At 39.2% G+C, this 23,977-nt stretch overlaps 1 protein-coding gene and 1 long non-coding RNA gene across 3 annotated transcripts in view; one reads left to right on the forward strand and one right to left on the reverse strand.

Moving 5' to 3' along the window:
* RNGTT (RNA guanylyltransferase and 5'-phosphatase) overlaps nucleotides 1–16,656 on the reverse strand; it is a 195,492-nt gene extending 178,836 nt beyond the window's left edge. Inside the window, exons 1-4 of the mRNA XM_074862047.1 lie at nucleotides 16,460–16,656; nucleotides 9,378–9,487; nucleotides 2,567–2,670; nucleotides 2,351–2,439 (exon numbers count right to left, since the gene is read on the reverse strand). Coding sequence (XP_074718148.1) covers nucleotides 2,351–2,439; nucleotides 2,567–2,670; nucleotides 9,378–9,487; nucleotides 16,460–16,523 — 367 coding nt within the window. The 5' untranslated portion in view covers nucleotides 16,524–16,656. The remainder of the gene's footprint in view (nucleotides 1–2,350; nucleotides 2,440–2,566; nucleotides 2,671–9,377; nucleotides 9,488–16,459) is intronic.
* A 200-nt stretch (nucleotides 16,657–16,856) lies between these two features.
* On the forward strand, nucleotides 16,857–23,373 carry LOC141940703 (uncharacterized). 2 transcript variants are annotated; one of them, XR_012628085.1, is made up of 5 exons: nucleotides 16,857–17,020; nucleotides 17,228–17,331; nucleotides 18,420–20,059; nucleotides 20,651–20,686; nucleotides 22,889–23,373. It is a non-coding gene; the product is annotated as an uncharacterized LOC141940703 (long non-coding RNA). The 2 variants fall into 2 exon arrangements; XR_012628084.1 differs by having other exon boundaries at nucleotides 16,857–17,331.
* The last annotated feature ends 604 nt before the right edge of the window (nucleotides 23,374–23,977 follow it).

The raw sequence follows: 23,977 nt of genomic DNA on the forward strand, positions 1-23,977 counted from the left end.
CTACTATGAAGTTCTTGGATTCATCCATTCTAACCATTTAATAATATTAAAAACTGTGTAACTTGCATCGAATGAAGTGAATTTTAGCTTCCTTGTAGAATTTGTTCTCAGCAAACATTTATTCTTTGTTTTCTGCTTAAGCAAAACTTTTGCATTTTGTTTCCTTAAGGTGGGCAGGCATGCTCCCAGTCCTTCAAGTTGCAAAAATAAAGTTTCCATCCTGTTCTAGCTGAATAGAAAATTTTGTTCACTTATCATTCACATTTCATCTCTTTTCATATCTAATCTTGACACTGGAAATGAAAATGCACACAATTGCTATCAATAAGTCCTGCAGCTGTTACTGCTACCAAGAAGGGTAAGTCAATAATTTTATACACACAACAAAGATAAGAAGCATCTCAGCAATGAGACCAACAGCTTGGAAGGGAAAGATCACACAGGGTGCAGTACTATCACTGCTGCAGACTGCTTTTCCTTTTGATAAAAACATCCCTCACACCAGTCCCTCTGATGCTCTGTCAGAGGAAACAAGTGTCCCGCACCAGAAACAACTTATCAGTAATTCATGGAAGTGAAATGGAAAATTCCAACACTTCTCTTTTACTAGAAAGCCTAAACCACAGGTTATTTAAAAGCTTAGTCAACATATTATTTTTTTCTCGACTCTAATTGACTTTTCTTCCACAGAGGTGAAACAATCCAAATAATGGAAGAACATGCCAAAATTCATAGAAGTCAAAAAGTTAGTGACTCAACTCTAAAAATGGCATTTTAAAAAAGTTGAAATACCAGTTAAATGGATCTGCTGTTCATAGAATATCACCATGCTACCCATGCTCCATATAAATTGCTGACCATAACAATATTTCAAGTTCTGAAATATTGTTGGAGGACCAAGTGGAGGACCAAGTGAAAGGAGAGTGAAAAATGAGGAACTGCTAAATGAGGGTGAGTGGGATCAGTCATCAGCAATATTTCAGAACTTGCACCAGAGCTTGAAATATTGTTGATGACTAATCCCACTCACTCATTTAGCAGTCCCTCATTTTTCATATCACATATTTGCATTACAGTTTAGAGAAGAAAACATAGATCTCAAATTAAAATTACATTCTATGTGAAATAAAGAAATAACTAAGTATCTAAAAGAAAATTATGTGGGAAAGTGTGTGCCTAAACTAAATCTCTCAAGCACTGAAAAAAAAACAAGATTCTCAGTGGTATCCTGTGACAGGACAAGAAGCAATGGGTACAAACTGAAATACAGTAATTTCTGTTTAATCATAAGGAATAAAACTCTGTATACTGTAAGGGTGAGCAAACACTAGAAGAGGTTGCCAGAAGATGTTGTAGAGTCTCCAAGCTTGGACATGGTCAAAACCCAAACTGGCACAGTCCTGAGCAAGCTGCTTTAGCTGGCCCTGTGCTAAGGAAGGGCAACTGACTAGCTGATTTCCACAGGTTCCTTCCAACAACCTCAACTATTGTACAATCCTGTGATTCTGCATGAATCCTAAACTGTATGAACATACCAGCTTAGTTTACCAAGCTCTTATCAATGACACCTACACAAACAACTGTTCCATGCACTCCTAAGTCACACAGACAGTCAGATTCAGGAAGGCTACAGAACTATCATCAAAGAGGCTTGAGGACTACATGCATACTGACTCTGGAAACTCAGCTGCAAAGTAATTTCTTGTCTCTGACGGTTTGCAGATATAGTTGAACATCAATATGCTTAGCAGAAATCAGAATAAAATGGTTTTAACTAAAACTAGAAATCACCCAAATTAAACTGAGAACTTCCTGTGCTCTGGGTAAAAAAAATTATCCTTAAGAACATTCAAATATTCACTGTGAGACAGTACACCACAGAGGAAAAAAACTTAGCCTAATGTCTGCAACCAGTTCCTGTTGGGTACGACTTGAAGGACTCAGCAATTAATCAGGTGCTTTGTGAGATTTGCTAAAGAATCTCTGATCATTCAGTTATCAAATATGACTTCAAGTAAACCTGACCATCAAATATCAAAACAATACTTAGGCAATACATAACTTGCATTTGTATCACCAGAAGTCACAAAAACACAATGCAAGTATCATGTATTTGTAGACAGTTCTTAAGCTTGTATATTTTTCCACTTTAAGTTGATAGCTATCATCAAACTGATGGATGCAGAAACACACTAGTTTCTGGAGTAAAAGCAATCAAGTCTATATATGCATAAACACTGTACTGAGGAAATTCCTTTGCTTAGACTTTTAAGAATGAGAGAACACAGTTATGAGTAGATATGAAATAAATTAACAGTAAAAACTAATGATGGGATATAAGAAGACATACCTATAAGCTCTGAGGGATTCTTATCACTGAAGTGTTCACATACACGGATAAATGTTTCTGTATTCTCAGGTGTAGGGCACTCACCATGCCTGAAAAACACAGGACACACACAGATTAGGAGGTAGCTGGGGGAAAGGGAAGAGAAAAAAAAATAAACTACTTCAGTGTGATCTTTCAAATTAAAAGCTAAATATTTAAAAAGTGCAGACAACTTACCCTTTACACTGGAGCTTTATATATTTAATCCCCTCTTTCTCTATATCATTCCTATCATAGAATCGAGTGGTGTTGGTCAGGTCTACCAGTAAACCCATTTTAACCTAAAAAAACAAAAAATAAAAAATAAACTTATATATGTGGTTCAAATATCAGTGCATAAATATTAAACGGCCAATAACATCCAAATTAAAAGCAACAGCAGGCTACAATTGAAAGTTTAAAAATTCTCAAATATTGTATTTGTTCATAAAATCTGTATTTTACCACCATCACAGTCATCTGAGTTTCTTTGTGAAAGCTGGCGTCTGAATTAGCACTAGCCATCGATTCAAAAACTTCAGTTTGTTCCCACCAACCTTCTAAATAAGAAGGATCTGCTAACAGCAGTAAAGTATCTGGTAAAGCATTATTTTAACATGTTAAAAGACAAATAAGGTGGAATCAGGTGCTCTTATACTTAAAGTAGAATAGTATTAAACACTGGCACAGTAGAAGTACCATAAAAAAAATTAACAACTGAGACTTATATTTACCCATCCATCACAGTGCAAAACAAACGAACACATTTTCAATTTTTAAAAAAAATTTCCTTAAATTCTCAGTAACGTTTTATTCAAAGCTAAAATATGAAACAACTTGAAATCTTCAAAGATGCTGTCAGTAATTAAGGTGGCAGTATCAACCACTCAGATGTTAGGACATACTTGAATTCAAGCTACCTCGCCCACTCTACCCTAATGTGTCCCCTTGTGCATGAGCTTTTTTTAGTGTTTGCTTTTTATAGCTGTAAAATAGGTCTTTTAAAGCATCCTTGTGGAAGGTACTGTGTTTTTAAAAAGCAAGATGGAAAGCAAAAATTCCACTGGGTGGCATCCAACACACAGAGAACATCAGCAAACTGCATCTTATTGATCCTTGGTCCAAACAAAATTTCCATCAACCATAAACCCCCCAGTATTACTGTGCAAAACCAGCTCACTAACACACCTGTATACTGAAAGTATTCCTGGTTTCCTGCCTTGTAAGTGCAAGTAATTGCTTTTGGTCAAAATGCTGAATGTCATGCTTTCAGGTAGGATCCTACCCACGAAACCAGGTGTCTTTTTCAAAGGCATTTCACAAGCGGTAGTTTAAGCAAAATCCTTGTTCTATAGCTTTGTCTTTTTTAAAGTTACTTCAATAGTGCACTTAAAATACATTAACACTGAAGCACGTTACGCATGCAAAAACATACAAGAACACTGCTTCTTCAGTATATTTAAAACTCTGGCACATACTCATGAACAGGATTTTGATCAGGTTTTATTTACCTTAAGGTCAACAGACTGGCAATAATTCAGCAGTGCAGCTGGAAGAATTACAAATTAAAACACTGCTTCCAGACAATTCAGAAAAGATACATTCCAATTATAACTGGAACACAGTTCAGAAACAACTGCGTCACATGGATATGTTGTTCAGTCACCCTCAAAGACAAATTTCCAATTATCTACAGAGGTAGTTATCTATGGTATTCAAAGTTCTGATGATATACTTTCATAATACTTTTATTTATCAGGTATTAAAAAGCATCATAATGTTATGTCAGCAGCATTAAGCATTTGTACTGTAATATCCAAATCAGTTCCGAATTTCTCCTCGTTTACTTCTACTTTGTATATTGTATTCAGAATGCTTTATTTACTTTTATTACTGTGTTTTGCAGAAATACAAACTACTTTAGTAGAGGTCCACCTGAAAACAGTGTTACCTCACCTGAAGCTTCAAATATCAAACGAGCTGCCTAACATACAGGCTGACAGCATACTAGCCAGTGATGTATTTTGTAAGAAGTATGCAAAAGGCTATTAATTCAATTATTACTTTCCTCCCCCTCCATTCTAAATAGCATTTAGCAGGTATCTCAGAGACTACTTAATTCACAAGACCACACAAAATTTGCAGGTCCATAACACTACAACACCGACATAAACCAGTTTAAAATAACTGTCCCGAGGAGAATGGCATATTCTCACATCAGTACTTCTAGGCGATTGTACAGAACAACATGCTAGGATAGAAAAAGTACATGTAAAATGAGCTAGTTCTACAAAAACTATTTAGATTTTTTCTACCATTCTATACAAGCAATGGCTCCATGGAGGGAATCCACGAGAGTATCTTCCAGTAACGTGCCATAACCCAAAAAAAGCATAAGAATCTCCCTTTGTGTTCAGCACCCTATCAATAGCATGGTTAGAGTTGGCAGGAGACTGATACAAGAATCAGATGCGTTTTCACCAGCGAGCTCTAGACTATGAAGCCACATAGATAGCCCTCTAATTACCCTCCTCCCCAACTTGTACATAGCTCAGCTTGACAACCTATTCTTTTATGTACCATATGGGGTTAGGTGTAACGCTTCCAAGATGTGCTCAGCTAAGGGGAAAAGAACTATTTTCAAAGATTAACATTTAATGAAAACATAATTTTAAAGCAAAGGTTTTCACATTCAGTTCCAGCCTAGTAATAAAGAAGACATTCCAAAAATGTGGATTACTCTTGGAAAAAATGTTGTATCATCTGACAGCCTGGAGAAAGGGAAAAAGAGTCATGAGGAAAAAAACCTTTATTAAAAGCATGAAGACAGATTAAAAGGTAACACTGTTTAACATATCAAATTGTTAAAGGAGAGGTACAAGAAGAAATGCAAGTGATCTGCAGAACATCGTTTCACATCTTCCCATCCAAAAGTAGTTGATACACAATTCCATCTTAGTGTTGAAAACTCAAAGCCAATTCCAAATCCCACTGTTCTCAAATACCAGCAGCTTCAAACCTTCCCACCAAAAGCCTCCAAACTCCTCCTACAATGAAGAATTATCACTGAGATGTGTGAAAGCACAAAAATGTCAAAGCTTTTAAGCTCAAAGAATACCTGCATGCTTTTTCCTCAACTTTTAGAAATTACTCTTCTGAATATACTTAACAGATTTCAGTTTCCTGACTGACATGTAGAAGCCAGGAGAACACTACAACGTACTTCAGACCCAAAGTGTCACCAAGCATTTGGGATGTTATATTTAATTTGAATAGGAGAATGAAATACAGCAAAGTGTCTGCTAGACAGGAAATTCTGAACTACAGGACTCTAGGACTTGTAGCCTGCTATTCCTTTGTAATTACTACGAATCATTTCAATCATATACAAATGAAGACCTTGTGAAGTGACACATTTCATGAAGCAGTAAACCAAAGAGGCGTCCAATACAATTTAGCCTAAGCTATAAAAGCATGTATGGCACATAGAGTGTATCAGGCCTGAAAGCAATTTCCTTGCTTTACATAAAGCATGAACATTTGCTCTCTCAGTTCATGGCATTAGCTGCACATAACACACTACAGTTTAGAGAGTACAAGGCAAAAGAAAAGGATAAAGCAGTTTCAGTTTGAAAAAAGCAGGGGGATTATGTAACATATCAAAGTCTACAATTATGACGTTCCAAAAATCCATGCAAAAAACACTGGTACCACAGGAATCGAAATATTTCTGTCACTGAATTGGGCTTATACTATGTTTGTCCTGACCAACTACAATTCTCACCTATAGAAGAGATTCTAGTACACGTACGTTCACCACACAGGTGCTTTGCTCTGCTCTGAAACCCTGACATCACACCAGATATCACAGTCATCTTCTCAGTCATGCTCTCATAAGCTTGCTCCTAGAAAGTTCTTAATAGGAGCTGATCTTTAAAGACTATCTAAGCTAAAATGGAGAGTCACCCACTGGAAAATAATGTTTTGCATGAATCACATCTTTCAGTCCACCACACCCATTGAATGACACAGCTTTGGAAGAAAGAATAATTTTAAACTGTTGAGCAACTTCTCACTGAAACATACATTTATTTCTTACAAGGACTGTTACAACACTACAGTCATAGACACTTAGACTGTGCATTGAAGCACAATTGAAACTAGTTATTTTTCTTGCTTCTAATTGTAAAAGATGACTGGATAGAAGGAAAAAAAAGCTCATCGATAGCTTGAAATTCTCATCTACATATAATAATACCAAGACCTTCATACCACCTTCATTCTGCTCATACTTATTTTGGCCAGGCTGTCCATGTCCTCCTACAGTTACAAAAACCTTCCTCCTCACTTTCTCACATTCCAGTTATCTCCACTATTAATGCCTTATGCATGCACTCTTCTGCTGCTGTGCAATTAAATGAGCTTAGCTAGGTTCCCCTTGTATGACTCCAGAAGTTTCTCATTAGATGTTGGAACCTGAAAATGTCTTCACCAGGAGGGAGAGAGCATACTACAATACACTGATTTCTCTCCAGTCTCATGATTGTTTTCTTGCATTTCTTATTTGAGGAAATAATTAAAATCAGTGATTGAATTTATCTGTGGAAACACTAATGTGGCTGAAAACTGATAACTATTTTTCCTAATAGGAATACTGTAACTTGAGCATACTAATTGCCCAAACATTCTTTTGAGTTAACTAATGTTCTAGCTCTTCATACGGAAATAAAGCTACCTTTTGTAAAGCATAAACAGTGCTAACCTACCTAATCAAGAAACAAATTTTAAAAAAAATATTCACACTGTCACCAACTGCTCCTGCAAATTTTTTTTGAGACCATTAAGATACTGTGTCAATACTGGCAATCAGAAGAAAAACGGGTTTGCCATCTGTTATCAAATCAGCTTCTAACATGCAGATTTTCAGCAACCAGCTTCATAAGAAAAAAAGAATTGCACAGGAAGCTTATTAGAGAAAGCTCCTCACAGACAGATGTTGTCTTAAATACTGAACAGGTACCTTCAAAAATCTGTGGTAGCAGCAATATCTCACTGTTACCAAAATACAGATGTGAAAGTTTCTGATGAAGTCTCTTATTTGGGAGATAAATTATATGGACTTAAGTAATAACCAGGTTTCAGAAGTTATTCATTCTGCAAACTATTAGCAGTAAAACACACTGCAAATTTACTGCAAATTATGAGAACCATGCACAGTGAGCTACTTTTGCCTTGGGAAAATCCACTTTTCAAGGTCTCCTCAATTGCACATTCATCTCATTGCCAGATTGCTGGTAAACTGCTGTTGTACAAATATAGCACTCCAGTAACCCACTGCATATCTCAGCAAATACAAAATCATGTTTTCAAATAGCAAACATTTAGCAACAATAACAGGGTTCAAGACAATATAACAGATTTGATGAGAACACGGAGTTTGAGAGTAATTGTTTGTTCTGCTTGTTAACCAAAATTACCAAAATATAAGTGGGGATCCTCATGCTAGTAATTGTACTATCAGATTCTAATCATCTGATGTCACTCAAGATATTACAAATTTGTAGTATTGCAATAGAACTGATTGATGTACCTGGTGGAAAATCTATGAAAGCTCACCATGATTTCTTTTTGGTGACAAATCACAAACAAGCAAATAGTCTGAAATTCTGAGTAAATCTCTGAAGTTCTCTATAACTTCAAAATGTGCAGAATTTTATATTACTTTAAACCATGAATAAGATTGGTTTTGGAAAATTTCTAGGTATGCCCATTAAAGCTGGTCAGAGTCAAAAACAACATTAATGCATAAAAAAAGAACTCAAGTAGAATTTAGATGCATAGATCCAAGAATTCAAACAAGAAAAAAATCCTATCAGTTCAAACACCTAAGAACAGGCTCACGTGCTTCACTGATAGTATCTTATCACATTAGCCCACAGGTACTTCTCTAACTGCTACACTGAATAAGTCATCATCTACTTCATACCTAAGCCTAAGTAAGATTCATAAAATGAAGATTCCCATATTTTAGTTAGCTGATTCTTCGATGTTTGAGCTCTGATATTGTTAAGTTCAGAATTAATTTAACTTAGATCAACAGAAAAAAAAAACACAGAAAAAATGTCACTAGCATGACTAGTTTTATAAAACACACAATCAAAAAAAATTGGTGCTAACCTTCTATATAACAGTTTAACACTGATTAAAAGAATCAGGTTGTGGGCCTTTCTTTGCCTGGGAGGTTCAAAATCCCATTTCCCATATCTCCAGATGCACTGGACTGGGCACAACACTTGTCATGTTCCCCACCTTTATTGTCAAAGTTGTGCTATGGTGCAGAACAACATGCAACTTGAAGCAGACAGACAGAAATTGGCAAAACAGAGATTGAAGAAATAAGCCAGAAGCACAACTCTGTAACCCAATGATAAAAGCATCCATCCACCTTCCTGGGTCCCAGTTCATGCTCCTAAAATTTTTTTTCTATTTATGCATTTTTCACTGAGAAGTTACTGGATAAAATCCAGAGTTTTCCTTTATACTTGGGTATGACTGGTTAGATACCATAAAACATTCTATGCATCAAAAGAAGGAAAGTATGCCTTGAAACTAAAGAAGCTTTTAAATGCTTTCACTCCTATAAGCAAAATTGCAACTTAACATATCCGTACACAAGAGTCCTTTGTAAAACTACAGACTCAGACTATCTGAATTTTGAGAATGACATCTCTCCAAGACGCAACAGTAATAACAGAAAAGAGTGAGATTCTTGCTGCTAATACAGTGAATCAGCTGGAGGATTTTGTGCAATTCCTGCCTATAAGAAAGTATATTTGGAAATCTAGGAGTTGCAGAGAAAACCTGAAAATGTAAACAAACAAAAAAATATTTCTGTACAGATGTCCCAAAGGCAGCCATCAGCCGCTTTTTTCTTAAAGCTTAAAAGCAACATTTGAATAAATGTTAATAATTAAAGTAATGTTTCAATTACTAGAAAATTTAACTTTACCTTCAGACTCTTTAAGTAGTTGGATAACATACTCGGGTGAAAACGATTTTCTTCAGCAACTTGTTCATCATATCTTGGTCCTAACATTGTCTTCAAAGGTAAAAACTTCCCTATGAAAGATAATCAAATTTTGCAGTACTTCAAGTATACTCATGTATATGTACACTTACAACTTAGCAATTTCAAAGCAACATGCTGAGCAGACTTAGAGATTCACCTTCAATGAAAAATAATCACAGGAAAAGTATCAATAACAACTGAACTGGAATATTTTTTAGTTATGAGTGCTCAGAATTCACAAGTACGTTTAGAATTTTAAAGGAAATACAGGTCAGCTCATCTAAAACAAAGTAATTTAACATTTTTAGCTAGCTTTTAGTGTGATTTAAGCTGCGGAGCTACAGCACTCAACAGAATAGGGAAAATTTAAACTTGTTACAGTTAAAAACATGAAAATAGCATCTTAAATTACAATTTGTTACCCAACCATGTAAACATCAGCTTTGATTACCTGCAAATGGAAAACACGGTAACGATCACTGAAAAAAGAATGCATTTGGTCCAGAGCATCTATGCACTACAGATCTTTCTAACATGCTCCTTAAGGCTGTTGGAAGAGTTCTGCGGCAGTGTTCAACACTTCCCACCCAAACACAGCACCTACGTGTGGTTCAGACATGGGGGAAGTTACAAAACCACAACGAAAACCTGACCGGAATTAGTACTTAGTGGACTACATCCCTCACTCCCTAGAAACCCAATTTTTTTAAATATTTAGTTTTCATCCACCACAAAGTATCTGAAATAATTTCATTAGAGATCTCTAGCTTTTTCTTTCTGAGCTCCAGCAAGCTACAGGCATGCCCTTCCCTCCAAGCGCAGCAGGAACAGGTATTTGAGCAGCACATACTGACCCAACAGCTCTTCCTGTGGTTCCAAAGAGACAAGAACTTACAAGCCCAGGTCACTGCCACCATGTCTGCCTGGGAAGCAGCACACCTCCTCCCGCGTGCACCTGGGACCCTGCATTGCAGTTAATTGTGGAAAATGAATGCAAACGGATAGTAAGAAAGAGACCTGGCATATCTGCTCAGGCAAACCGAGGTTAATGATACAGGCAGGGAGTAAAACTGGGAGAACTTCAGCATTTCTAAATAGCTATGAAAATATTTAAATCAATTCAATCCCAAGATTGATCAAATAAACCTTCCCCAAGAAAACACAAATTGCCCCAGAACTGTCCTCCTTTTTTTTTTTTAATAAAACTGGAAAGGAAAAATATAACTTTCTATACTATTCCTTAAACCATCTGACGCATCTGTTCAGCTGTGTAATGTAGAGTAACAGTCACCATCCACTAGTCTTAACTCTGTATTTAATGTCCAGTTTCAGATCCTCAAATGAATCACCACACCCAGCACTAATCCTACAAAATTCTTTTAAATTATGAAAATACTGCTTTCTCATCAAGACAGAACATTTCCTCATAATAAGAAAAAAAAATACTCTTGTTTTCAGCAAAACAAAACCACATGGAATGAAAAGACACTAAAATGCCCATTGTATTCAGCTAGAAATCAAGTTTTGAGAAAGAAGCTCACTAATAGAAAAATGCGTATCATTTTTACATTACAAATGAATGCTGCTGAGAGGTTTCTCTATAAAATAAATTGAAGTTCGTGGAGTTTTTTGTAGCCTTAAATTCTATCAAAACATCTTATGTAGTCTCAAATAAGCATTTAACTTCTAGGAAAGAGATATTATAAACCACAGAAGACAGTTACAGAAACTGAGAAGCTTTATGCAACTCCTTAGCTCAGGTTTGATGTTAATCAGCAATGTGAGAAACACCCTTAACTGTTACACTTCTCTGAGACCATTCCAAACTTCACAGCTAAAAGGAAAGTTATTCAGTCAAATAGTCATTATACATATTAAATGGTAATAAAGTTATAGTCACTTCAACTTATTTGACTGTTAGAAAAACTCCTAACTTCACTTTACTTCCCTTTGCCTTTTCATTCCACCAGTCCTACACCCTCCTCCCTGGTGGGTTGGCTACCTCCCTTCCATTTCCTCATTTCTTGATCTATCTACTTTAATTTCCTTGCATCTTTGTGCTCCTTGTCACCTTCAACACTATCATTCAGCCCGTCTCACTCACTATTAACCCTTCCACATTAACTTGTAATCTTCCTCTGTACAGACTGATTATGCAAATCCTAATTTTGGATGACCTTAATGCAAAAATCTATCATCACCATAGGTTTTGCAAAACACCAACATGCTTCAAGGTTTTTTTATCTTTACTGCTTGCCAAAGCCATCCTAATACATCCACTCACCCATTACAGAACATGAAGAATGTAACTAAACTTTTTTTAGCCAAGGAATTCAACTAAGAAAAGACGCTGCACTGACAAAAGAGTCAATGGATCCATAAGAAAACTACAATCCTTTATTCCTTTATGAGATGCTGGGAAAAGAGGATAGAGTTGGAAAACAGTGCCTGGAGGTTAAGACGGTTTCCTGTAGCACGTGATCAAGAGACTGTGCAATCGCACTGAAGACTCTCCTGTTCTCCATCTTCTAGAACAGAGAATGAACATGTTCATTCTCTTCTTAATAGCGGACCTTGATCTGGTGTCTGATTTTCACTCTGGATTTCCTTCTGAGCAACCATAATACATTCCTGTTAATCATCAGGAAAAGACAAACAAAATACTCAAGTCAGCATCTCCTGCAGCATTTGACACCTTTACACAGGTGTGGAAGGGATGAGTATTTTAATAGAGGACATTTACTATCACTTCCAAAGATCAAACCCAGATCTTTGGAAGTATATAAGTGCCCAACTTCTACAAATTCCAGTTTGGCAGTGTCATTGAGAAACAGTTTATATGGCACCAAACAAGCTGCCTGCCAAAGCTAGAAGAGAGCAGTAATTTCGTTCCAATTTAGGGAAATTTTGTAATCAGATAATGAAAACAATGGCTCTGATTTTTTTGTTTTTTCCTTTGTCTTTCTGGTTTGTTTTTTTTTAATAAAATACATTTCTCTGCAATGTAATTTCACATTATTCCTATGCAGTAAGCACTATTCTCCTAGTTTACATTCTTGTTTTTTTCTGAACTGCGACTGCTACACATGTATTCAAGATCTTGAATACAATCTCATATTGTGTTCCTCTTATAACAGAAAACCAAATTCCCCTACCTGACAAATTTGCTATTTGATCTTTGTACAGAAGCTTTAAAATCCTCCTTCCCCATCTGCATATAAGCCCCTCTCAGGCAGAAAAGCTAAGCTTTAATTCTAAGAAAGATTTCTAACCTTTTTGAGTAATATGGATGAGTAATAAATGAGGCAGTAGCTACAATCTCTGCTACAGTTATGCCCTACATCTTATGCTAAAGAAATGATGTAGTAAAAACTGATTACAACTCAGCTTAAGCCTCCATGCATATGCCTTTGAAGATAAATAATCAATTCTTCATGTTGAACTAGGTGATCTAACAGTAACAAGGTGATATTTTGCATGGATATCAAAGCATCCCAAGTCATTAGTGTATCTCAACTAATTTAGAATAATAATTGTTAACTCCTCAATGAAATTTTCAAATTAACTTCAGAATGTTACTGGAACCTTGACACTTGATGATTACTTACTTCCACAATTAAGTTCAAATTTGTCAAATAGTCTTGGGAAGTGGATATTAAAAACCATTTTCCAAACTAGTTACCTGTATAACAGATGGTATTTCTTTAGGTTGAAAAATAGGTAAAAATTCTAAAACTAAGAGCCCAGTATGTCAGAACATAGACATCAAGTGGATAAATCTGAGAGACATCAAAGTGAAAAATGTAAGATGTCACATTTCCCACATATACATGCTCTAATTTTGGCACATTTTAATCTTAAAATCTGAATTCTAGAGCATGTCAGTGAAAAAGCTCCCTTAATTTAGTCTAATTTTCTGTGACATGAAGCTATCAACCCAATATGTGACAGTAGCCACTAATTATGTATGACCATGGTATGTTTAGATTGAGTACTGATTAGGAAGGCTAGACTGTGTAAAGTGACCAAGGTCAAGAAAGAGAAATTTGAATAAAATAAAATAGTAAAATCTGCAATTTAAAAAAACAACAAGCAAACAACAATATCATCCTAAAAAGTAACAGTCTTCTGTTTCAAGCACAACTATGCTGGGTCAAAAGCATCCATTTCACCTAGTATCTTATTACCAAAATGGGTCAATAACAGATGCCTAGGAAAGAGTGTAAAATGATGACAATGACAATCCATCATCAGATTATTCTCCCCAACTACAACAAGCTACAGCTCAGCAACTTCCTGAACTAGAGGCATTACTCTTCTATTTAAGGTGCTATCTCTATAACCATACGCCATACGCATGTTTTAATATCTCACTGTTCAACACGCTGCATGTATGTCTAGAACAGGATTAACCAACATGAATCAATAGAAGGAAACTGAAAGACATTGTTGAGACCACTTCTCATGTCTTTTCTTCAATATCTTGCTAGCACTTTCCATGGCAAAACAGAGTGGGGTTTTGGTGGTTTTAAAAAGTAGGTACCCACAGAGATGGCAATGCCAAGGCAGTAAGGCTGAAGCAACCTGATCACTTCAGATCTAAGAGGTCAGAGAAAGCTCTTTTCATCATGTACGTGACTGAGGTGCTACCACAATGCAGAAAGCATGAAAATGTGCCATTCTGAAGAACTGCTGTACCATAAAGCCAGCAAGTAGCAGAAAAACATCAATATTTAAAGAACTAGAAAAAAATGGGAGACGCTGATCAATTCACCTTGTTCAGAATGAAGGGTCCTGTTAACCTGAATGAACCCAATCTCACCAACAGATGAGCTCCAGGCCTCATTAGTATTAGCCTCATTGTATTTAAGGTCAGTTAGAAATTCTAGATGCCACAACCATAAGATGAGAGGGTCACGACCAAACACTTCCACAGAAGTTAGACAAACCTTCCTCAGCCACGTTATTGCTATCACACTATCAGATGTGAATAACATCATGTACAGATGTTTAGAAATTTGATAGAAATGCTAATTAGAACTAGAATAGAACACATCTGGGAGACAGTACCAACATCAATAAACTCTAAAAATTAGCTCTCAATAAAATTGTTAGATGTCTTTGAATATAAAACAGTAAAAAAAGGAGACAACTGATGATGTACTATGACTTTTGGTAAGTTGTACACAGTAAAAAACTGTAAATCAGGTGAACTAATATAAGAATACATTAAGATAAAGCAGCCAAAGAAATGAACTTTTTTTTTAATGCAGTAACTTCTTGCCATGATCACACTGAATGGAAAAGAACTACCTTGCAGTTACTGAATAAACAAACACACAAGCAATGATGGCACAGCAGATGACATGCTGATGACCTGCATTCTTGCTTATTCTATGTTGCTATTTTTGAGAAAGCCATGGCTTAAAAGACAGACAAACAAACAAAAGCAACAACTTCCAGAGATCAAGAACTTGCTGAGAAGAAAAACAATGAATAAGGAGTCATTAGTCTATTTTTGTCGTGGTCAAAGCCTAACAAGTTAGGTTATCAAATCTCTTATTAGAAACAAAGTATTTGCCAGCAATCAGGAAAAAGAGATGATGGAGATGAGCAGTATGACAATGCTGTTATTTAACTGAGTCAAGTTCAGAGAAATATAAGGAACCTGAGAGGAACCAGTAATCCACAAAATGAACTGAAATTAAATACTGCTAAATGCCAAATAATGGATATTGATGGGATGATTAAGCCTATTAAAATATTTCACTAGGTTCTAAATAAACCTCTAAAACAGTCATCAGTGTCTTCAGTTCCACAACCAACTGTCATCAAAAAAATATATGATGTGGAAACATGGGATAGAAAATGCAGGAGTTGTAACTATAAAGCAAACCATGGCACAGTGCCATCTAGAACGCTGAGTAGCAAGTGCTGTTTTGAAAAACACCTTTAAATTATCACAGATAGGAAGATGAAAGGAGTGAAAACTAGAAAATATTGTGGAAAAAAACCTGGGGGTTGGAATTGCTTACCTTACAAAGGAAAGAAGAACTTGAGAAAACTGGAAAGAGCAAAGATTGTTTACTCTATCTCATACCAGGCAGGATGGGAAACATTCATCTGAAGTCAGTATGGTAGTTAACTCACCATCAAAAAATGTGTGTTTACATGATACCTAATTCACTGCCACTAGATGCCAGCAAGACAAGATACCTAGCAACAATCGAGACAGCATGTTATGGGTAAGAACATCCAAGATGACGGCAATCACTGACAAAATCTGAAATACACATTAAAGTTCGGAGTACATTTAAACTCATCCTTCAGATGAACAGCTTAGGAACACACCAGTGACTGACAGGCCACTGTCAGTCGGGCCAGAAACAGATCAACACTGATAAGCATCAGAGTCTTCAGGGAAAAAAAACACACAAGGCAGAGGCTGCACAGAGGACTTGTCAGGGCTGAGGTAAGCTCCAGTACGGCAGCTTCTGCACGTCCAGCTGCCGTCGCCCTCATCAGACGTGACGGACGGGAAAAGTTTTAGTCCTAAACTTAACGAGTGCGAAGCAAAAACCCAGCATGAAGGCTCCCATGGACCCCGCCTGTACCTCTGCAAGGGAGCCGGGTCGAACCGGTTTCAGGGGCTGCACTAGCGGAAGGGAGGGCGAGCCCCCACACTAAAGGCAAAGCCCTGCTGCGGGCCGGGCTTTTGGGAAAACAACCGCCCTACGGGAAATCAGCTCCGGGACAAACACCGGCCGAGGGAGCTGGGGGGGAACGGCCGCCCGGCGCCCCCGCACCAGCCCAGCCGCGGCCCCGGGACAAAGAGCCCCCACCGGGCCGGAGGCCGAGGGGCCGCGGCGGCCCCACGGAGGCGCCCGCCCGCCCCACAGCGCTGAGAAGGCGCGGGGGGTGAGGGGCCGGCACCGGCGGGCAGAAGAGCGCAGCAGAGGGGACCATCCCCATTGCCGCCACACAGTCGCCCCAGGGCGGGCCGGGCCGGGCCGGGCGCTCACCTGCCACGGGCTGCCCCCTCCTGGGGCAGTGGAGCCAGCGCGGCGGGATCTTGTTGTAGGACATGGCGGGGCCCAGGCGGCCGCCGCCGCTGCCCGCCCGCGGGGGAGAGGGGAGGAGGGAGGGGGTGCGGGGCGGGCGCGGCCCCGGGGCGCTCAGCGGCGCCGGCGGCCCCTGGCCCGCGGCGCCTTCATTCAGACCCAGCTCCGCCTCAGCCGCCGCTGGCCCACAGTGCACCGCGGCGGCCGCTTCCGCTTCCGGGTCGGGCCCGCAGCTCGCTGCGCCGGGGGCGGGGGGGGGTTGGCCGGGGGCTGCCCGGCCCCGCGGCCCTTGGCAGCGGCGGGGAGGGCCGCTGGCGGCGCGCGGCCGCGCCGGGGCCCTTGGGCGGGGGTGAGGAAAGGGCCTCGTGGCCAGTCTCGGGCCGCGGGACCCGTCACTCGTTGAGGGGCAGCGGGAAAGTCAGGGAGAGCAAAACGGAGCGGTGCGCCGTGCCGGTGCCGGGCTGTGCAGCTACACAAGCCCGAGGTGTCGGCCGAGCTTTGTTTCCCTCGTCTCTGCAAAAGGCACGTTGGGGTGGGAAAAGCTTCCCAGTGAAAAGTGAGGAAGGGGGCAGGTTAAAGTGGGGCTCCTCTGTCTGGAAAGGAGGTAGCCAGGGAAGAGAGGTAGTCACAAGCTGCCAGGGGCTCCCCCGAGGGCGGGCTGTGGGGCCTGTGATAATAAACTCGCAGGAGCTCGGTTGGAAGTAACTGGAGGGATCGTTTGTGTGATAGGAACTGGAGCTGCGGGACTTGTTGGCAAAGGGTTGCACACGTGAAGAGTGTACATGGGCTTTAGGGAAGACTGGGCAGGTACTTGAAAGCGAAAGTAATTGTAGGTAAGTAGCAAACTACATCAGGCTCCGGAAACATCCTGAGCTGAAAATAGCTGGAGGCTTGGATGGACATGCTTGCCCTGCTTTTAGTTTTCCCTGGATGTTCCCTTATAGCTGGGACTGGAGGTGGGGGTGGAGGGATCCCCGCTCCAGCTAATAGAGCAACCATCCTAGTCTGCATGTAGTAAGTTTGCTAATGTAGCAGAGATAGCTCTGTACTGGGCCTTCTCTTTCTTTTTAAAAAGGCATGGCCAGAAAGATTAGGCTTGCAGATAGCTTCACATAACAAAAACTGTGTTTCTATACAGAATCCCAGTGAAAATTCTCCATGGGCTTAAAGCAGTCTACTTATGTGGATTCAGTTGAAGAATTGTAGCGTGGCAGTGTGCCTACGTGAAAGGAATATATAAAGTGGTGGTGTAGTTTAACTCCTGTAGGCAGCTAAGCCCCACACAGCCACTTGCTTGCTCCCCCCTGCAGAAGGAGGGTGGAGAAACTCAGAAGGGTAAAAGTGAGAAAACACATGGGTTGAGATAAAGATAAGGAAAAATAAGGACCTCGTTCAGTACTTCCCATTGGCAGGCAGGTGTTCAACCATCTCCAGGAAAGCAGGGCTCCATCACTCACAATGGTTACTTGGGAAGAAAAGCGCCATCACTCCAAATGTCCCCCCTTCCTTCTCCTTCCCCCAGCTTTCTATGCTGAGCATGATGCCATGTGGTCTGGGATATCCCTTGGGTCAGCTGGGGTCAGCTGTCCCAGCTGTGTCCCCTCCCAACTTCTTGTGCACCCCCAGCCCACTCACTGGTGGGGTGGGGTGAGAGGCAGAGGCGGCTTTGACTCTGTGTAAGCACTGCTCAGCAGTAAGGAAAACATCCCTGTGTTATCAACACTGGTTCCAGCTCAAATCGAAAACCTAAACCTAGCCCCATACTAGCTACTATGAAGAAAATTAACTCTATTCCAGCCAAAACCAGCACACTTTCTACAGCGAAAAACTATTTATATTATTTTCTGTAACTGTTAAATATACTTCCATTAAAACATTACTCTATGATATTTGAAATAAGGTGCTGATTTTCCCTTTACAGAACAAACAAGCAACAGTCAGACACCAGGTGGTGCCGAAGACCATCCAGAAAAGAAAGTGAAACGAGTGCAAGGAGTGTTCAGAAAGAGCAAGAAGCAAAGAACTGCAAGATGCTCAGTTTCTGATTTCAGTAAATTAGGAGCAATGTACAGTGATGGCAGCAGTATGGCAAAATTAGGAACGAAACCATTTGCAGATGTGAAGAATAGTACAAAAATATATCATGAATGAGCAATAATGCCTGTTCTTGTCATCTGGCTTTAAGATTCTGATACGCTTTTAAAACAAACTTAGCTACAGAGCAAAAATACCATGTAAAGCTGTATAGTTAAACTGGGAGGATATGTACATCTGTTTTTATTTAGCAATGCACAAGGCAAATAAAATATTTGAAATTTTAAATACAAGGCAGGGAGTTAAAATGAAGCATACAGCCAAAATGAGCTTAGCCAGCCATCGTCCATACTTTAGGCTTTTGGTGGTTCTGGAGTTGGCTGAGCAGGGTTGAGGAAGTCCCTCTGGCAAACCAGCATAATGTAGCCATTCAGCACAGCACCTTCACCATATTGGAGGGCTTTTCCTGAGTTGTAACACTTAGGTCTGTTTGCTACATACCACCTTGCTCCACATCAGGTACCAAAAATGATGACAGTTTGAAGTCAGCTGTTGAATAAGAAAGGAGGAAGCGGTTTGTTCCTTTTTTTTTCCCAACAAAACAGTGTCACGGCTGCTATTGAGCAAGATGAGTGGTGTTCTGTTGATCAGTTGATAGTGACATGGGAATGGTGGTTTTCATCTAGATTTTAAGAGTGAATATGCTATAAATATGTCATTAGGAGGTGGAATATAGGACAGGGAATATAGAAGCAGGGAAAAATCCCTGTTGCTGTCATCATTGTTCAGTGTATTCCTTAGTGAATTTTACATGGGGGAAAATCCAATCACCCAAAAGACCAGTATTCTCCAGCAGAGTAGTAGAGTATTGCCATGTTTGAGAACATGTTGCTGCATTGACTCCCACAGATACAAGACAGATTTCAAGTGACTCTGTTTACTCTTAACTTGCTCTAGTGCTGCCTTGGTGAGGTGTCCTTCTGGTCTGGAGAACTTGGTTATTTACAGCTTCTAACAGTTTTAACAACAACAGTTTTAACAGCAGTTACATGTTCTGCATGTATAGTTTATGCTGGGCTTTGCCATGTTAGACGCTCTGAAAAAATTTAGGCAGACATAGGATGATGTTTGCGTGTGACATCAAACAGCCTTAGTGAACGGACGTATTTTCCTTGTTGACTTTGTGACCTTAATAGTTAAGATGATTTTTTTCTTGATGTGCCAGCAGAGGGCACCGAGTTCCTCGAGTCTTCCTGTGACTCGCAAAAGCCGATATAGCTGTGCACGTAGGTGTCCGTAGTGGTTGTTTCAAGGATTGCTTTGAGAATGCAACTGCAAGTGTTTTAATAGTCTGTGATATAACATTCCCTCTATTCTGTACGTCGATTCACTTTCACCTAGAGGCATTCAGATGCCTGTATCCTTACTCAAGTTTCTACTCACCAATTTAAATCCTCTTCCTGGCAGAGCAGACACTACAATCAAGAAGTCATTTTCCCAGGATGTGGTTCATCGTCAGTGCCATGGGTATGTTGACTTCTTTGGTTTCAGCTCAGCCACATTGTTTCCAGGTAGTGGCAAGCTGCATTTGTGTTCTCCCTTGAGTTAAAACCATAAAAAAAAACCCCACACCCAACCCTCCATGCACACTTTAACTCTTTTTCCTAATTACAAACTGAACATTTACCCAAATTGTTGCTGATGAATAATCTTACACTTTTCATGTCATATATTAATATTGTAAGTAGCTAGATAATTTACTTGTTCTACACAAAGAGGATAAATTAGGTATGTTGCCTGAAGGAAGAACACATGGTGTTGCCCTCTTCTGTATTGATGTAGGTCAACAACCCTATTACTGTTCTGTATCAGTATAGCACTATTACCATGTGTTCATAAAGTAATAATGACTGTAATAAGAAAATAAAAACATCCCTCAGGATGTTCTATGAAACTTTATCTAGTAAATACATTTTCTTAAAAAAACCCAAAGATCAAACAGATTATTTGCTAAACTGAGACTGCAGCAGGATTTATTTAAGTGAAAGTAATTGTGAAAGAAGCTAACTGTATGCAAACATGATTCATATAGTATTATTTTTCCACTTCATGTTACAGGTGTTCACCTGGAAAGAAACTTGATGCCATAAACTTGTAAGTTATCATATATGGAACATAGCAAAATATATATTTATTTTTTATTTACTGATTCAATTAATACATTCCTTGCTTATTGGTTTTAATGTTCATGACAAACTGACTTATGACAAAATGGATGACTAGTACAATGTTCCTTTATGACTGATTGACTTTCAGCATGCATGAAGCTTTTGTGAGGAGGGGTGAATCCTGTCTAAATCTGAATAAATATTTTAACTTCTTTGTTACTGTAGTTGTATTTTGTGCCGATAGTACTTAGATTCTAATAGTATCAGAACAAAAAAAAAAAACCCAAACACCAAACTAAAAAACAGTACAATGAAAACAGTTTTAAATTTAAGTGAAAGTTAAAATTATGGTTGCTTATGGTTAAGCTCTATAAAACTGTGCAACACCCCCTTTATTAGGCCGCTTGGTGTTTAGTGCAATTTTCCCTGTCTTGGGTCACATACAAACTCAAGATGAATAGGGAAAGGTAGGGAACCAGAGCATAAAAGCACTCCCTTAATGCTCCTGATTCCTACCTCCCCTGTTGCTTGGAAACAGACCACATGTCAACTGAAGTGGCTTGGGAAACACAGTAGACCAGATCCTTAAGGTGCCCCCTTAGCCCACTTGGTTCCTGCCCCCCTCCTCTCCTGCCATTTGAGAACAATGACAAAGGTGGGGGACCAGAGCATTAAGGCATTCCCTTAGCCCACCGGGTCTCTGCCCCCCTCTCCTACCATTTAAAGAACAATAAGAACCATCACTTCTTCCTGACAGCCTAGTACCTCTGTACTTGGTCTTGGACCAAAGGGGGTGATAGCAGAACTCCAAGTTCTAGCAAGTTCTGGGCCTGCGCAACTGGTAGAAAGTACCAAAATATTCCGTCATCCAAGTTGGGCTGAAATGGAAAAGTACCTGACAAAAATCAATTATCTCAGACCCTATAAATCGTGACCCTAAGTGAGACCCTTTGAGCCCTCCTGGGTTGCAGTGGGCTGTGACCAGCACCTTCCCTGAGCAGGGATGCCTCTCAGGCTCAGACTTCTTGAAGTTTGAAGATCGTTTGCCCACAAAGCTGATGGAAGGCCAGGGTAAAGTCAGACTTCTTCCTGACTCTCAATTATTGCCCATTGAAAAATACTGATGCATTGTGAGTATTTGGTCCAAATTCAAGAAGAGGAAAATTTTAACTACAGGCTAGCATCTTCCATCCACCTCTTTACTTGTCTATGTGCTTAAATATGCACAATTGCCTTTATGAGTGTGGATGTCTATACATTTCACTGGATATCCAAATATTCTCACTCTGTGTGTGTGTGTGTTTTGAGTATTTACATATATACATATACATATACATTGATTTATAATACCCTGTAGTTAGTGTGATTCTTGTCATTCTTTAATCTGTACTTGTCACTATTTTAACTAACTATATTTTACTGAATCACTTTGTTAATCTTCAAATCAATGAACCACTAAGTGCTCCTAAAATTTAACCTTTGATCTACCTCACAGCCCAACTAAATCTTAAATTGTTATTAAATCATAACTTTGTGAGATACTTTCATCTGCAACAAATACATATGTAGGCTTCTACATTTAAAAATGCTGAGTGTGCACTGACTTTTAAGATCAAAAGAAAATGCTAGGAGATCAACATTTTTTAATTCATGCCTATTTGTTTGGTGTCAACAAATAATTAAGCACCTAACTTCTGAGACAAATTATTTTTCCAGGTTTGAAAATGAAAAGATTTTAAAAGAGAGTGATTTTATTCCTTATGTGTTGAAACAAAGTTTTGAGTGCTGCAAGATATTTGAGAAAATAAAATGTCATTTACAGTGTTCTTCCTATAGAGAACTTTGAGAGGAAGTCAGCAACAAAATTACCAGTCTTTAGTCTTCAAGACATTAGGGGGCACCACGACCTCAGAGACTTAAAATTATATAAGCTAAAGTACTGTTACTTTTCCTGTCCAAAGTAAAAATGAAACAGCATAAAATAGCAAAATCAACTCCTGGAGTCATACCCTAGTGCAAGATTATGATACAGTTCTTAATAAAATTTCCAACAGAAGACAACCCAGACATTTAGTAGAATATAGGCTACACCCTCTTTTCTGTAAGAGTAATAAAACTAACAGACTAATGGATGCGATATAAGCAGCTTGCTTTCAAGTCTTTTTTTAAATCTTAAATTTTCCTTCAGGGTTTCATTCTGGGAATACGACACTTTCAACTCAAGACTCTAAGGTATTACAGTGTTAGTTCAACCTGTAGAGTAAATCTCTGTATAGGCAGGGAGCACACAGTGAGCTTGGGATGGAGCTGCTTTAAATCCAGGTTCCTGAATTGGGTATCACGCTTGCAGGAGTCACTGTAAGCTATCAAACTACACCACCAAGCATGTGTGTGCTGTAACGATGACGTGTAAATCTCACACCACTATCGTGGATGTTAATAGTCTTAGCTTTGACGTGCAGACATGGCAGATGATTTACTTAGCAGGTGATTTACTTAGCAGACCTATCTGGGAAGGAGTTGGAAAGATGTGTGTCTGCGTAGCAGGAAGAAGGTGTCTGTCTGTCCAGACGGTTGCTGCTCTTGAAGAGGGACAACAGCTGTGACTTCAATCACTGACTTGCAGGCCTGAAAAACACGATGCTTTGCTATTGTTCCTCTGCAGTTGAAATGATAGTATGCTTGATGTAACAGAGATAAGCATCTGGAGAACAAGCTTATAAGCAAGATGCCTGTCATTCCTGGAAGACTAACACAGTTTGACCTAGATGATGCCTTACTCGCATCAGCTGTGAAGGATGGTTTTCAGTGGAAATCTACACTGTAGAAAATACCCAGATGTAACATTTAAGAATATATAGTCTACTGCATAAAATGAAATCATATGGTAGAGGTGTGCTTTGAGTATGGATAAAGTAATCAACCAGCTAAAATGTCATGATGGAAGATGACTAGCAGTAGGGAAAAGTATGACATAATATATGAGAAAGTCATTTAATTTATGTAAATGGAAAGCATGACTCATAGTCTTTGGAGCTGGGCTGGGGAGCAACTGGATTCCACAAAGTAAAACAGCGTTCTGTTGCTACACTTTCTAGCTTCTCTACTGCCTGAACATGGACACCTTTGTAAAAATCTTGCCCTGAATTGAGGCTGCAGTTAAAATGTTAATGGAGTTACTGAGGTCCTGGTTAGTGCAGGAGGCAGACTAGATCAGTCAGTAGCTGCTAGAGGGTTATCCCTCCCCTACAGCCTGAAATAGCCTAGAGAGGGTCAG

Source organism: Strix uralensis, chromosome 3 (genome assembly GCF_047716275.1).
Source record: "Strix uralensis isolate ZFMK-TIS-50842 chromosome 3, bStrUra1, whole genome shotgun sequence".
Taxonomy (NCBI): domain Eukaryota; kingdom Metazoa; phylum Chordata; class Aves; order Strigiformes; family Strigidae; genus Strix; species Strix uralensis.